The sequence below is a fragment of the Sciurus vulgaris genome (genome assembly GCF_902686455.1).
Source record: "Sciurus vulgaris genome assembly, chromosome: 17".
NCBI lineage: Eukaryota > Metazoa > Chordata > Mammalia > Rodentia > Sciuridae > Sciurus > Sciurus vulgaris.
Window position 1 is genome coordinate 12,443,975 of NC_136478.1, and position 15,632 is coordinate 12,459,606.

A 15,632-nucleotide genomic window follows, 5' to 3' on the forward strand; every position below is an offset into this window, starting at 1 on the left:
GCTTTGTGCTTGACAGGCAAGCACTCTACCAACTGAGCTATTTCCTCAGCTCTAACCCTGTATATCTAAGATCATTTCAATATGCAATCAATACAAACACCACTGAGATACTTTGCTTTTTTTTTTTTTTTTTTTTTTTTTGGTACTAAGTCTTGTATTTGGTACTTTAAATTTAATAGCCTGTATCAATTCTGACCACACTTGGTTTGAGGACTGTAGGATTGGCTAGTGCAGACCAAGAAATTTATTTGATTCAGATTTAATTTGTGGGGTTTGGGGTAAGAGTAGTTCAGAGATGGTGCTGTTTATTCCCTGTTGCATCACATGAGATAAAGAGATATCTGGGTATCCCATTTCTAGTGATGTTGAAATGTTTTTATTATGTTTTAAAGCTTCACATCAACTTTTTTACATAATAGTTATTGATACATATTGCCTAGATTGATTATTTCATCAGGGGTTGGAAAATGATTTTCTATTTCTTTATTTTATTGGATGAAATTCTTCTCTAAAGACAAAATGAGTTTCATTTCTTTGCTTACCCTAAATATAGTCCATGCAGGAAAAGGATCAATGCTTCCTTTTTTCTCTGTTTGTTTGTATCCAGAGTTAAGGAGTTAAGGCCATAATGGTCTCTCTCCAGAGGGGACTAGTGAAGTGGGTGTTTTGGTTTTTCTTTTTTATAAAGTAACATGAATTTGGGGGGAGTTTGTATATTTGTTCTTAGAACTGTTGCTATCTTTTTGTTTTATATGTTAAAATGTCAGATTTTAGACAACTGGAATTTCCCCTTTGAAGTTTTTTTTCCTTTGTTCCTTTAACATGACCTCATTTTTTTTCCTTCTTGCACAACAAGATATCCCACATGCATCAGGAACATTCTTGCCCTAACCTTGAATCATTCATTTCCTTTAGGAACCTTGTTCTTTTTAGGGAAATTGGTGTATAGAGACCATAGTCAGTAGACCTGGGATTTTTTTAATTATAAAGGAGATTTTAACATTCATGATTTAAAATAATAATAATAATAATAATAATAACTTACAAGGTATATAGTGAAGTATATTTTTCATTTAGTAGATGTCTAACTATTTGAATGAGTGATTTATAGAAAGAATGAATGACTGATGCTTAGGATTTTTTTTTAAACCACTAAGCCATTTCTTTGTGTCTGCTCTGAGAGTAGCTAAGAGAGATTTCCTCTACATATCTGATAAGCTTACATCATGAGTAGGCTCACCCAGTCCTCTTCTTTTGATTAGAATGGTGTGCTGCTGAGAACTGTCCTAGACCCTGTGACTGGAGACCTGTCTGACACTCGCACTAGATACCTGGGGTCCCGTCCTGTGAAACTCTTCCGAGTCCGGATGCAAGGCCAGGAGGCAGTAAGTAATAAAAGGGGGCAGGCAGCATATACAGATGTTAGTGACACCAGCTGAGAAAAATCCCTTTATTGTCTAAACTTTACTTCAACTAACTCATTGGTATGTGGTTAATATATCAGTTCTATGTTGATGTTTCTTTCATGTAAAAATTCCACTGGTCCCTTAATCTAGAACTTCCTAACAGGAATTCCATGGCACTGTGGCATGATTTGGTTTTAGGAATATTGATCCCTTTTGAGCTGGAGTTAGTTGGAAACCTTCCATTCAGGGTACCACTAGCCATGAATAATATTGTCAGATTTACCCCAGGCTCGTAGTATCATGATTTACTATCTAATGTTAATGAGATTGGGAAATATATCCTTTGTAGTTTAAGAATAGTAGTTTGCTGGATCTCTTCCAGTTCTTAAATGTTATTTCATTTAATTCTTACAGCTGGGGCTGGGAATGAGGCTCAGTTGAAGAGTGCTTACCTAGCATGGGTGAGGCCCTGGGTTCAATCCCAGCACTGTAAAAAAAATAATAGTAATTTTTATAGCTATTCAGCCTTATAATAGTATTTCTGTTTTACACCTATGGAAACAGGCTCAGTAAGATGGAGTGATTAGTCTAGTTCATGCAGCTTGTAGCCCATGGTTTTATCATATACTAAACCTACTGCCTCCTTTTCTTAAAATTGTCTTTTAGGTCTCAAATGCTATGGAGTATTCTGTGGACTGAAATTTAGGTTAGGATATTTGGTCAACCTACCATGTGTGAATTTTTCCCAAGCTCATTGCAAGTGTTTTTCTCTCCTCAGGTATTGGCCATGTCAAGCCGTTCATGGCTGAGCTATTCTTATCAGTCTCGCTTCCATCTCACTCCCCTGTCTTACGAGACCCTAGAATTTGCATCTGGCTTTGCCTCTGAACAGTGTCCTGAAGGCATTGTGGCCATCTCCACCAATACCCTGAGGTGAGTTTATTACAGGTTTGGAGCCCAGTAGAAAGCCTTTTTGCCATTGTTTGAGGAGGTTGTTGAGACATGGCAGAGAGCCAGCTCTTCACCATGAGACTAGTGTGTTACAAGTGAAACCTTCTTTTGGCTCAGAATTTAAGTACCTGGGAGCCAAGTTTCGATGTTGGGAGTTTTAGCTTGTTTAGACTTTCAGGGCCAAATTTTAATACTTAGCACTATAGTCTAGTCTTGAGATTAAGATTTTTGTTTTCCAGTAACAGGGAAGGGTGGTGCCATTGGATTAGTTTTAGAGTAAGGGTCAGATTATTTATTTATTTTTTTAGACTTTTTTAAAAAAATTAATTAATTTATTTATTTTTATGCGATACTGAAGATCTAACCCAGTGCCTCATGTGCTAGGCACACTACCACTAAGCCACAACCCCAGCCCAGGGTCAGATTATTGATAACCATCTGGACTCTGTCTTGTCATTTTCAGTATTACATATGAAATTCTAACCTCAGCTTAGGTTATTTAGGCCTTTTATAAGCTATTTAGGAGCAGTTGTTTTTACTCATAGTAAAGAAGTCAATTTTAAAAAAAATTTTTTTTAGATGTTGATGGGCCATTACTTTATTCGTTTATTTATATGTGGTGCTGAGAATCAAACCCAGTTTCCTTATACATGCTAGGCAAGTGCTCTACCCCTGAGCCACAACACTAGCCCCCTGATAGTATTGACTTTTGAGAGTCAAATATATAAATATATTTTTTTTAAATTTATTTTTATTGTAAACAAATGGGATACATGTTGTTTCTGTTTGTACATAGTAACAGCATACCATTTGTGTAATCATACATTTACATAGGGTAATGAGGTTTGATTCATTCTGTTATTGTTTCCTTCCCCCCCCACCCCTCCCACTCTTCTTTCCCCTCTATCCTGTCCCTCTTTCCTCCATTCTTGCCCTCCTCCCACCCCCCATTATGTGTCGTCATCTGCTTATCAGTGAGATCATTTGTCCTTTGGTTTTTTTTTTGAGATTGGCTTATCTCACTTAGCATGATATTCTCCAATTTCATTCATTTGCCTGCAAATGCCTTAATTTTATTATTCTTTATAGCTGAGTAATATTCCATTGTATATATATACCACAGTTTCTTTATCCATTCATCAATTGAAGGACATCTAGGTTGGTTCCACAGTCTGGCTATTGTGAATTGAGCAGCTATGAACATTGATGTGGCTGTATCTCTGTAGTATGCTGATTTTAAGTCCTTTGGGTATAGGCTGAGAAGTGGGATAGCTGGGTCAAATGGTAGGTCCAGTCCAAGTTTTCTAAGGAATCTCCACACTGCTTTCCAGAGTGGCTGCACTAATTTGCATCCCCACCAGCAATGTATGAGTGTACCTTTTTCCCTACATCCTCGCCAACACCTATTGTTGTTTGTATTCTTGATAATCACCGTTTTAATTGGGGTGAGATGGAATCTTAGGGTAGTTTTGATTTGCATTTCTCTTATTACTAAAGATGGTGAACATTTTTTCATGTTTGTTGATTGCTAGTAGATCTTCTGTGAAGAGTCTGTTCATATCCTTAGCCAATTTGTTGATTGGGTTATTTGTATTCTTGGTGTACAGTCAAATATATTATATTCTTATTAAGATAGAAAATAACATGGTCAATATGGCTTTCTCAGGGTTTTTGGATTTTTTTTTTTTTTTTTTTTTTTTTTAACTTTTTTCCTCCCCCGGGAACTCAGGGGCACCCTACCACTGAGCTACATTCCCAGTCCTTAATATTTTTATTTTAAGACGAGGTCTTGCTAAGTTGCTGAGGCTGGCTTTGAACTTGTGATCCTCCTGACTTGGCCTCCTCAGTACCTGGGATTATAAGTGTGCACCACTGGGCCCAGCTTTAAGTTTTTAAGACATTAAAGTTGTTCATGTCCTGGTTATTACTGTTGTCCACAATGATACTAGTGTAGCCCTCTTGATAAAATCAATCACTGTTACTCTTTAAGTGAACTTGTTCTTTTGCAACAGCTTTTAGGATCTTTTCATAGCTGTTGTTGTCTAACTTTTAGCATTTTTATATACCTTCTCCAGCAGACTCGATCTCACTGCATTCTTCTATACATTTTTATTATTGTTGTTGTTGTTATTATTATTATATCTCTGCACTTGCCCTTGGAATGCTTCCCTTCACTTATGTCTCAGGCTGTCGTGGTTCCACCTAGGCTTCATCCATGGTCCCTAACTCCTGAATTGCTTTAGATTTAGACAAACTCTAAATTTTCAGACTGTTTCCTAGCAGGAAAACTTTTTCCCCAAAAAAACTTCCCTTAACTTTAAGACAACGCCACTGCTGTAAACATTCATGTATGAATTTTTGTGTGGGCACAGGTTTTCATTTTTCTCTGAAATATGAGTGTAGTTGATAGGTAATATATAACTCTAGTTTAACTTTTTGAGGAACTGCCAGACTGCTTTTCAAAGTGACTGAACTCTTTTACACTTCTATCAGCTAAGGTATGAGAGTTCCAGTTTCTCCATGTTCTTGCAAACAGACTTTTGCTCTATAACTTTTGAGTCTAATCATCTTGGTGAGTGTGAAGTATATCATGATTGTATTTTTCTGATGAGTAATGATGAACATTTTCTTTTTAAAAATATTTTGTTTTAATTGTAGGTGGATACAATACCTTTATTTTATTTATGTGGTGCTGAGGATTGAACCCAGGGCCTCACGCATACTAGGCAAGTGCTCTTCCACCGAGCTACAAGCCCAGCTGAGCTATTCTTCTTAGAGTAATGTCTGTTCAGATCTTTTGCCCATTTTTTAATTGGGTTATTGTCTTTATATTATTAAATCGTGTTAGTTTTCCAGTACTATAACGAGACCTCTAAGATAATCAACTTAGAAAAGGTTTATTTTGGCTCAGTTTTATAAGTTCTAGTCCATGATTGGTTGGCACCATTGCTTTGGGTTTATGGAGAGGCAGCATATCGTTGTGGGGGCATGTGACAGGGCAAAACTGCTGATATTATAAGCCAGGAAGGAACAAGAGCAAGGAGGAGGCCAGGGTCTTACACTCCCCTACTAGTTCACAACCAAGTGACCTAAAGAACTTCTACTGGATTCCACCTCCTAAGGATTCTACCACTTCCCAATAGCACCACCCTGGAACCAAGCCTACCATGAGTCTTTGGGGGATATTCAATATCCAAACCAAAGCAAATTGTGAAATCTTTATATGTCCTTGATACAGGTCTCCTATCAGATACATGATTTGAATGTTTTTCCTAATCTCTGAGTTGTCTTTCATTTTCTTGGATGGTATCCTTTGTAGCACAGAAGGCTAGTTATTCTTAAAATAATTGTTTAAAAGTGTATCTGAAAACTACCCAAAGTGTTGAGTATCACCAATAGCCTATGCACCACTTAGATAAATGCTGGGTAACTGTATTTTCAAAGAAGCAATATAGTATGGGAGCGTCTGTGGTTTAGTTTCATATGTGTCTCTTTGAGGACAGGTGTCCTTTCTGCGTAGAGTCTGTGCCCTGTAGGCTTTGTAGCTGTGAGTTAGAGCAGAGGAAAATGGGAACAGTGGGATCAAGGGTTGAGATTTTTATTTATGGCATACTTATTTTTTTTCTTGACAGTGATAATTTTTGATATTTAAATGGCTCATTTTATAACTTAGATGTTTGTAAAATTCTTGAATTAGTGTCTCCACAAATAAAGGAACATGGTAATTACTACTCAGAGAACTTGGGTGTGCACAGGAATAGAAATACCATCAATAATAGCGTACCAGAAAATGTTTGTACTTTTGTTTTATGCTGTATGCTTCTGGGTTAACTGTTTTCTTAGCACTTTGGAAGAGTTTTCTACTGTCTTCTGTTGTTGAACTTTGGGGCTACTGTCAGACCATATGTGGTCTGTTGTTTATTTTTTTGGTATTTTCTGCAGTTTTTAGGGACTTTATCTAGCTTGGCTTATATTTTTTATCTCTGTTGGTTCTTTTTTGTCTGAAAAGTTTTAATTTTCCCTTTTTATCACTTCTTTTCTTTTAGAGTTCTGAGTAAATGTTTGAAATCTTCTCATCTGTCTTTCCTTTTCTTTTAGCACCTCACTTCCCTTTCATATTCTGTCTCTGACTCTGCTGCATTCTAGATAATTCGTAAACTGTATGATCAGATCCTGCTTGATACTGGCTGTTTCCTTAGAGTCTTAGAGAATTTATTGGGGATGGATGTCTATGTATGTATGTATGTATGTATTTTTGTATGTATTTCTGTATACATGTAAAACAAGTCTTGTTTTTATTTGAGACAGGGTCTTACTAACTTACTGAGACTGGCCTTGATTTTTGTCCATTTGCCTCAGCCTCCTGAACTGCTGGGATTACAGGCACACACCACCACATCCAGCTAAAGTCTCCTGGCTTTTGATTTTCACAGTTACCATTTGATTTTTATTCAGAAGGGTATCATCTACTTTATTTTATGAAACATGATTAGCATAATATCACGTTAGGTAATTGCAGTGCTTTACAATAAATTTAGAATTAGTGTTCTTTATTTCTGGATTTGTCAGTAAAAGAGGAGATTCTAACCTTTCACTGTCACAGAAGAGTTACTGGTTTATTGGTGATTGACAGAGATGTGAATTCCTTAGGGGCAAGTCTTATATTTTTCACCAGGGCATCCTATGAACTCTAGCTTAGAGTCATGGCCACACAGGGTAGTCCCAGTGTATATTTATGTGAAGGGGGAAACTGAGGGAGAGGGTTTATAACTGAATGGGTAGTTGAGTTTTAGAAAGAATACTAGTTGTAGACTACCCATTCTCATTTCTGTTAAAAGTCTTTTATTAAATGTACATGACCTTTAAACACTGCTTACTTCCTTGAGAATTCTTAGCAGTTCTACATTGTTGAATTACCTTAAATAAATAAATAGCAGTACCATTATTTTTAGTCCTTATAGAGAGACTCAATGAAGAAATTTTAGATGATCCTGGAGACACCCTGGTTTGGGGCGGGGGTGGGTGTTACTTTTTGTTTATCTATTTATTTATTCACAATACTTCCAGAACCTAAGACATGCTAGGCACGTGCTCTGCCACTGAGTTGCACTGCCAACCCCTTCAATTTTATTCGAGACTGAGTCTTACATAGTTGCCCAGGCTGGACTTAAACTACGATCCTTCTGCCTCAGGCTCAGCTGGAATTACTGGCATATGCCACTGTGCGCAGCTTCATCATTTGAAAAATGGATGTCTTCTTTCCAAGCATGTCTTTGGTCAGTCCTCTCCTTTCAGACACGTGTATTACTAGTTCTTGTGTATCTGTATACACGAGTTTTAAGCATATCCTAATGAATATGTATGTGTGTTCTTTTTTCTCCTGCTTACACAGAGAGCCCACTACATACACTCTTTTACACCATACTTTTCTTATTTTACAGTATGTCTTGGAAATCACTCAATATAAATATTATATAACTCCATATTGTTTCATTGCTAGACCTTTATATCATCTGGATATACCATGGTTTGTTCAACTAGTCTCTCTTGGTTGATTTTTATTGTATTGTTTTGCTTTTAGCAGTGCTACAGTGAATAACCTGATAGCTGTATCATTCCACATGTGTATGAATAAATCTGTAGGGTGAATTCTTAGAAGTGAGTTATTGGAACAAAGGTTATGTTCACTTGCCATTTTAGAAAATTATACTCCCTGTGCAGAATATTTCAGCTTAGAAGAGCATTTCCTGTATTGCCTCATGTGCCATATCTTCTAAAATCTTCTGAGATCCTTGTCTTTCTAATTCTCAAATCTTTCTCAGGTTTGGGGGCTCAGTAAATTTGTAGTTAATTCTATACCTCTTTTCAACTTCTAGAATTTTGGCATTTCATATCTACTAAAATCTCGTGTTTTACCCTTTGTAGGTTTTCCCCTTTTACTGCAGATGATATTTAAACTGTGACTAAAAGTACATCATTAGAAATCTAGTAACTATATTTTTAAGAGTGCCTGGGTTCTCCTTGTTTTTCCACATAGTTTGGCTTAGATGTGTATCTCTAGGTCTTGTTGGTCAGAAATTTGTGTTCCCTTACTTACTATCTCTTGGATTATCCATGAATTTCCTAAAGCTATGGTGATTTTTATTCAGAAGGGTATCATCTACTTTATTTTATGAAACATGATTAGCATAATACCATATGTTTGGTAATTGCAGTGCTCTACAACAAATTTGAAATCAGTGTTCTTTATTTCTGGATTTGTCAGTAAAAAGGAGATTCTAAACTTAAACTGTCACATTATCACTGGAGTGATACATTTCTTTGATGATCATAATATGTGTTTCAATGGTAAAAACCATAATCAGTGTAAAATAGTGGGGGATTATTGCTGAAGGGAAAGGCTCTTCTGGATCCTCTTACTGGTTATGAAGAATCTTCTAGCTTAAAATGGCAAAATTAAAGCTTCAGAGGTTGTGTTTACTATAACTGCTCATCGTCCCATTTCAGCCATTAGTTTCTAGGTCCTGAATAAATGACCCCTTGCATTTTGTCTTAGGATTTTGGCATTGGAGAAGCTCGGTGCTGTCTTCAATCAAGTAGCCTTTCCACTTCAGTACACACCAAGGAAATTTGTCATCCACCCTGAGAGTAACAACCTTATCATCATTGAGACAGACCACAATGCCTATACTGAGGCTACTAAAGCTCAGAGAAAGCAGCAAATGGCAGAGGTGATGTGTCTGACTTCCGAGGTTCAGTTTAAAGGCATGTGTGTGTACTTGTGTAGAAAAGCCAGTCTTGTGACCTAGTGTTTATATACTGATCTGGATTATTCAGGATTCTGTTTTCGCTATGGAAGAATTCTTCTGTCCTTGAGCTTCCAAAATAGGCTGTTATATGTTTTCTGGATTTGAGCCCAGAGGAAACAGCTTTCCGATTCCCTGCAACACCAGTTCTTTCCAGAAACCATTTCCCAACAAAAAACAAATAATCACAACCATGGAGAACTGGATCCAGCCTGAAAGAAAGGAGATAAATAGTCTTAGTAAGGGATGTGAAGTAATCTTGTAGAAAAATGGGGGTTTTCATTTTCACATTTCTCAGATCCAATATTGGCTACAACTGGTATTGTTCTTTTTTGGCATTTTCTCCTCAAATGTAGCTGGCGGTATCTGATTTTCCAGTTGATGATCTTTTCACTTCTTCCCATTGGTGCACCTTTCCTTGAATCTTTACCTTGGGAAATCCAGGTTTTGGGTGACAGACTTTGCTATTTTATAAATAAAGCTCCTCCTCTAGTGTTTTTGCTGCTTTCCCCCTTCTCACCTCTGAACACACTGACTCCTCTCTTTTTGGATTTAGGAAATGGTGGAAGCAGCGGGAGAGGATGAACGGGAGCTAGCTGCAGAGATGGCAGCAGCATTCCTCAACGAAAACCTCCCTGAATCCATTTTTGGAGCTCCCAAGGCTGGCAATGGGCAGTGGGCCTCTGTGATCCGGGTGATGAATCCTATTCAGGGGAATACATTGGACCTTGTCCAGCTGGAACAAAATGAGGCAGCTTTTAGGTAAGAAGCCTAGGACAGTCCAGGATTTGTTAGGCAGATACCAGAATTCTTTGGGTTTTGACTAATGCCTGACTCTTGCTTCTTTTTCTAGTGTGGCTGTGTGTAGGTTCTCTAACACTGGTGAAGACTGGTATGTGCTGGTGGGTGTGGCTAAGGACCTGATATTGAACCCTCGATCTGTGGCAGGGGGCTTTGTCTATACTTACAAGCTTGTGAACAACGGGGAGAAACTGGAGTTTTTGCACAAGGTAGGAATTAGCCAGTGATTTTCCTGACTCTTAGGTTCTACCTAGTTCTCCCACTTTTGCTGAACTTATGAGTCAGACCTTTTGGGAATCAGTTCACTGATTCTAATACATCTCTCGGCAGTACAGGGAAAATGTTGAGGTCATGCTTCAGTGATGTACCAGTGCATAGCTCCAAGAGGAAGCCTGGGTGCTAACCACCCACAGTGGAAAGATAGATGCACACTGAATCAGCTCCTTGTTTACTGTCTCACTCAGCAGACTCAATTTGTGACCAAAATTCAGCAGTTTTAAAGAATTAATATTCTGGGAAGTTACCACTTAATGGAAACAGAGTTTCTGTTTTAGAGGATGAAAAAACCTCTGGAGATGATGGTGGTGATGGTTTGCATAACAGTATAAATGTAGTTAATGCCTCTAGACTCTGTATTTTAGACATGCCTTAAAATATAAATAACAAATGACTACTTTAGTCCTACCATGAGATAAGTGTCCTCTTGGAAGTAATTATTTCACAGACCCTTCTTCTCCCTTAAGATGTCATTTTTACTTGATTCCTTTCCCATCTCTCTGCAAACCTTAGTCACTTCTTAAATATTGAAGCTTCACTGTTATTTTGTGGTGCTAGCCCAGGCTGAGGACAGCACCCATCAGGTACCAGGACTTCTCACTTGTGGCATTGAGCCACTTGCTAGGTGAAGTGCATTGTATAGGATTTGTTTACCTGAAAATGCTGTTTTATACAGAATGCTGCATGTGTGGTTTATTCCTCTCACAAGCGAAAATAGAGTTACTTGCTGCCTGTCTTCCTGACAGGTGCCCATAGAAGCAGCAGTTCTGGGTTGAGGGGGTGGAACTAGCTTGTGGCTTTGTGTTGTGGTAGCTGCATGACCTATTTTTCCTCTCACAGACTCCAGTGGAAGAGGTCCCTGCTGCCATTGCTCCATTCCAGGGGAGGGTGTTGATTGGTGTGGGGAAGCTTTTGCGAGTCTACGACCTGGGAAAAAAGAAGTTACTCCGAAAGTGTGAGAATAAGGTAAACGTTCTGTGGAGGCTAAGACCTACCTATGAGGCAAGAGGGGGCATTGTTTGGGTAATGGACGCTGATTCTTAAAGTCATGTGACTTTATTAGAAACATATTATATTCCCCTTTTTCCAACCTCAGAATTAGACTCTTAAATCTTGAGAAGGGAAGGAGTAGATAACCTTATTCAAACCAAAAATCAGTTTTCTATCCTGCTTGCTTTTATAAGAAATTTAAGTGAGAGACATGTATTTCCACTATATTAAAAACTCATTCTTTTTCCTACCTTCTCGACATTTATTGCCAGCAGCTCTTCTGATGTGTACTTTTCTAGTCTGTCCTAATCAGAGAAAGCTAGATTTTCTGTAGGTTCTGAATTCCAGGATTATATCCATTTCAGTCTTTGTTTGTCCCCCGCAGCATATCGCCAATTATATATCTGGAATCCAGACTATTGGGCACAGGGTAATTGTATCTGATGTCCAAGAAAGTTTCATCTGGGTTCGCTACAAGCGTAATGAGAACCAGCTCATCATTTTTGCCGATGACACCTACCCCCGATGGGTTACTACAGCTAGCCTCCTTGACTATGATACTGTGGCTGGAGCAGACAAGTTTGGTAACATTTGTGTGGTGAGTTGTTGTTTCTTTTGGTTACAGTGATATGTAGAAAAGTCAGCTTGGTTTGTGGCGTTGGTAAAAAGAAGGAGCCAGGAGTATGATCTCTAATATGAGAAGTAAAAATGGGTATAACATTTTAGCCCTACTAAGGCTAATTCCAAAAACCAAAACTCTTTGGTCTTCCTACCAGGCCTTTGAAACCCACTCCCAACCCCATGGTGACCTCCCTCCTCTCTATGGAACATAATTTAATTATGATAAGTTTAGTTTGAACAAATGACTAGTATTTATTTTTACCTTCTGCTAGAATCTTAGCTTGGCCAGGTCTGACTTGTTTATAATCTGTGGTCTGGTTTTGCTCTTTTTGTGCTGAACCTTGCTTAAAGCATGGTTCTCTTGAGTTTCTCACACCTCAGACACAGTTCCCTGGAGTAGGTATAGGATATTTGGGCTCAGGCCACTGTCTAGATAGTTGCCTTGTGCTTGCTTACAAGGACCCAGGGCAACCATATTGCTTTATGATCCAGGGGAGCAGGTGCAGGTCCCATCCCTGTGATTTGTGTCACTTCCTTATAGGTGAGGCTCCCACCTAACACCAACGATGAAGTGGATGAGGATCCCACAGGAAACAAAGCCTTGTGGGACCGGGGCTTGCTCAACGGGGCCTCACAGAAGGTAAGATTGCAAAAAGGGCCCAAGTGAAAAGGTAAGTTCAATACCTTCCCTCTTGCTCTCACTGAAGAAAGAGTTTTGATTAGATTATCCACAGTGCACATGACTACTGAATGCTCTCTTGTAAGTTCTTTCCTTTTCAGAAATCCCTCATCTGACAATACAGCCTGTAAAGCATGAATGCTGGGTTTGTCATAAGTGACTGCGTGGTCACCTCATTTTTATGAGTGTAAAGTAGGAATTTTCCTGAGACATTCTGTCAATAGTGTAAAAATCTCTTTGGAGAGTAGTGAGTCCTTGAAAAATATGGTTATAAGGTTCATTTCCAATACTAACCAGCTCTTCTCTGGGTCCTGAACCTGCTCATCTCTTGTAGGCATGTACTTTAATAGAGAATCTCTGGACTTTTAAAGACAACTTTGTTTAGAGAACAAACCTAGTGATTGCTGTTGTTTATAATATGGTTTCTTTTTTTCTTAATTGCAAACTTGATAATTTAACCACAGAGTTTTCATGATAATTTTTTATCAGAAATAATCTAAACCTCAATATGTTTTGAGGCACTAAGCTTTAAATAATGAAAGAATGTAAAGTATTTTTAGATTTCAGTAATTTTGGAATTAAATTTAATTAATTAACTAAGTTTGGTACTGGTGACTGAACCTAAGGGTACTTAACCACTCTATTCCCAACCCTTTTTATTTTTTTATTTTGAGACACGGTCTCACTGAGTTCCTTAGGGCATCACTAACTTGCTAAGGCTGGTCTCCAACTTTGATCCTCCTGCTTTAACCTCTGAGTTGCTGATATTACAGGCGTGTACAGTGGTACCTGGCAATTTTTCGATTTAAAAGATAATGAAATGTGCTAGGTGGAATGGTATACCTGTAATCCCAGCTACTCTGGGAGGCTAAAACAGGAAGATTGCAAGTTCAAGGCCAACCAGACAACTTAGCAAGACCCTGTTTCAAAATTTAAAAATGGAAAGGGATAGAGAATGTTACTCAGTGGTAGGGAATCCCTAGTTCTACCCCAAAATAGGTGGTTAAATGTTTCTGAAGGGACCACTTGCCCATGGGAAACCAGAACAGGCTCCAGAGAGCACATAGTTATTAGCTTGTTTTTGACTTGCAGGCAGAGGTGATCATGAACTACCATGTTGGGGAGACAGTGCTATCATTACAGAAGACTACATTGATTCCTGGAGGCTCAGAATCACTCGTCTATACCACTTTGTCAGGTGGAATTGGCATCCTTGTCCCATTCACATCCCATGAGGTGAGATCCCCCACATGGCTCTGGCCTTGGCCTTTCTAAGGTAGTTTAGTGTTGAATCTGGCTAAGAGGCAGATTCTTAAGAATCTAAAATTAGGAGCGTCTAGAAATTGTATAAGGTTACAGTTAAAAGTGCCTGGAGGAATGGGAATCTGAATTTTTACCCCCTGAGTTAAGTCATTTAATTTATACAATACTAGTTCTGATCTGGGTATAGGGTTATTCTCAGGCCAAAGCCCCAGAAATGGAATTCTACAGACTAGGAATGATGGGATGCTTCCTGGCGATGTTAGGTTTGTATCATTCCAACCAGGAATTTGAAGTCAGGAATCTGACCTCATAGGCCACTCTTACTAAATGACAGTCTCTCTTGTATTACAAATACAATGAGGTCTGTTTGGATTTTACCTCTCCTATTATAGCAGAAAAACCTGTGACCATCAGAAGAGTGATGAGATGTTTGCTGTCTCTTCAAATGATAAAAATCAATGGCTCATCTGTTCATTGTGCTTGTGGAAACCATAGAATAGCAGTTGAAATCACTGGTTTTCTCAGTGATGAATTTCTTCGTTTCTTCCACCAGGACCATGACTTCTTCCAACATGTAGAAATGCACCTAAGGTCTGAGCATCCCCCTCTTTGTGGGCGGGACCACCTCAGCTTTCGTTCCTATTACTTCCCTGTTAAGGTAGGTTTTTCAACCCATTCACCTGGTCTTTTCTCTGGGTTTCTGTTTCTTAAAAGAATAGTCCTGAGTGGAGGAGCAGCAAATGAGTGGATTGATGGAGGCAATGATGGGAATTCCTGGTTAGTGATATTCCGAGGCCTCTTCTCTCAGGGAAGGCCATAGCCAGAGAACAAGCTGTACTGGGTTTTGCCCATCTGAACTCCAGCTACTCAAGTATCTGGGGGAGAAGAAAAAGCTCTCCCTGCAGTTGCTGGTTTAGCATATGCCTTTTTCTTTGCACATCAAACATTTTTCTTTCTGTTTCTCCTGCATGTCTCAGAATGTGATTGATGGAGACCTCTGCGAGCAATTCAACTCCATGGAGCCCAATAAGCAGAAGAATGTCTCTGAAGAACTGGACCGAACCCCCCCTGAGGTGTCCAAGAAGCTCGAGGATATCCGGACCCGTTATGCCTTCTGAGCCCTTGCTGTGCCTGCAGGCTTGCCAGAGACACTGTTTTTTTTTTTTCCTTGCTACCATCACCACCACCTGTCTTCTGCTACATGGCAGGAGAAAGGTGACTGGATATTTAAGACTGTAATATTAAAGCCAGTAGCACTCTCCCCTCAACTCTTCCCTTGGAATGACTGCTTCCCCCTAAAATTGGCACAGATTCACTCACTTCTCCCTGCCCAGTACATAATACATTACCCCAAGCTGATGCTCCCTATTCCTGAAACCATCTCTGGTATTGATATTTGGGTCTTTTGTCTACTTTTGTACACACCCTTAATTTTTAACTTGTTTTCCTGTAAATACAGTTTTGTACAATGTTACTTTGTGAGAGGGAGGAAGATAAGTTAAGGTGGGGACAGGTTGGATACAGTATGACTCCTAAATTCTGTCACTCTGGAACCTACCCAGAAATGCAAACCTAGTTTTTAAGGTGGCTGATATCTGTGTCTCTTTTTCTGTGAATGAGAATTCAGGTGGGAAATTTGAGTGTGAGTTGGAACAAGAACTGAGCCCCCATTTCTTCCTTCCAATTTTCTATTTGGGTTTCTGGCACCCTGTGGCCTCCTGTCACAGTTTCCTTGGTGATTTCTTTTTTCCTGATTCTTTGCTATGCAGATGAAACTTGGGCTCACTGACCATATGGATGGTCACTCCCTTTTCCCATTTGGTATTGAGGAGTTGTTGC

The 15,632-nt window shown here is 38.9% G+C and overlaps 1 protein-coding gene across 2 annotated transcripts in view; it reads left to right on the forward strand.

Moving 5' to 3' along the window:
• SF3B3 (splicing factor 3b subunit 3) overlaps positions 1-15,380 on the forward strand; it is a 47,375-nt gene extending 31,995 nt beyond the window's left edge. For both annotated transcript variants that reach the window (XM_079117086.1, XM_079117085.1), the window contains exons 16-26: positions 1,263-1,385; positions 2,185-2,339; positions 8,914-9,088; positions 9,720-9,925; positions 10,017-10,173; positions 11,081-11,206; positions 11,616-11,828; positions 12,393-12,491; positions 13,623-13,766; positions 14,347-14,451; positions 14,771-15,380. In XM_079117086.1, coding sequence (XP_078973212.1) covers positions 1,263-1,385; positions 2,185-2,339; positions 8,914-9,088; positions 9,720-9,925; positions 10,017-10,173; positions 11,081-11,206; positions 11,616-11,828; positions 12,393-12,491; positions 13,623-13,766; positions 14,347-14,451; positions 14,771-14,911 — 1,644 coding nt within the window. In that variant the 3' untranslated portion in view covers positions 14,912-15,380. The remainder of the gene's footprint in view (positions 1-1,262; positions 1,386-2,184; positions 2,340-8,913; positions 9,089-9,719; positions 9,926-10,016; positions 10,174-11,080; positions 11,207-11,615; positions 11,829-12,392; positions 12,492-13,622; positions 13,767-14,346; positions 14,452-14,770) is intronic.
• The last annotated feature ends 252 nt before the right edge of the window (positions 15,381-15,632 follow it).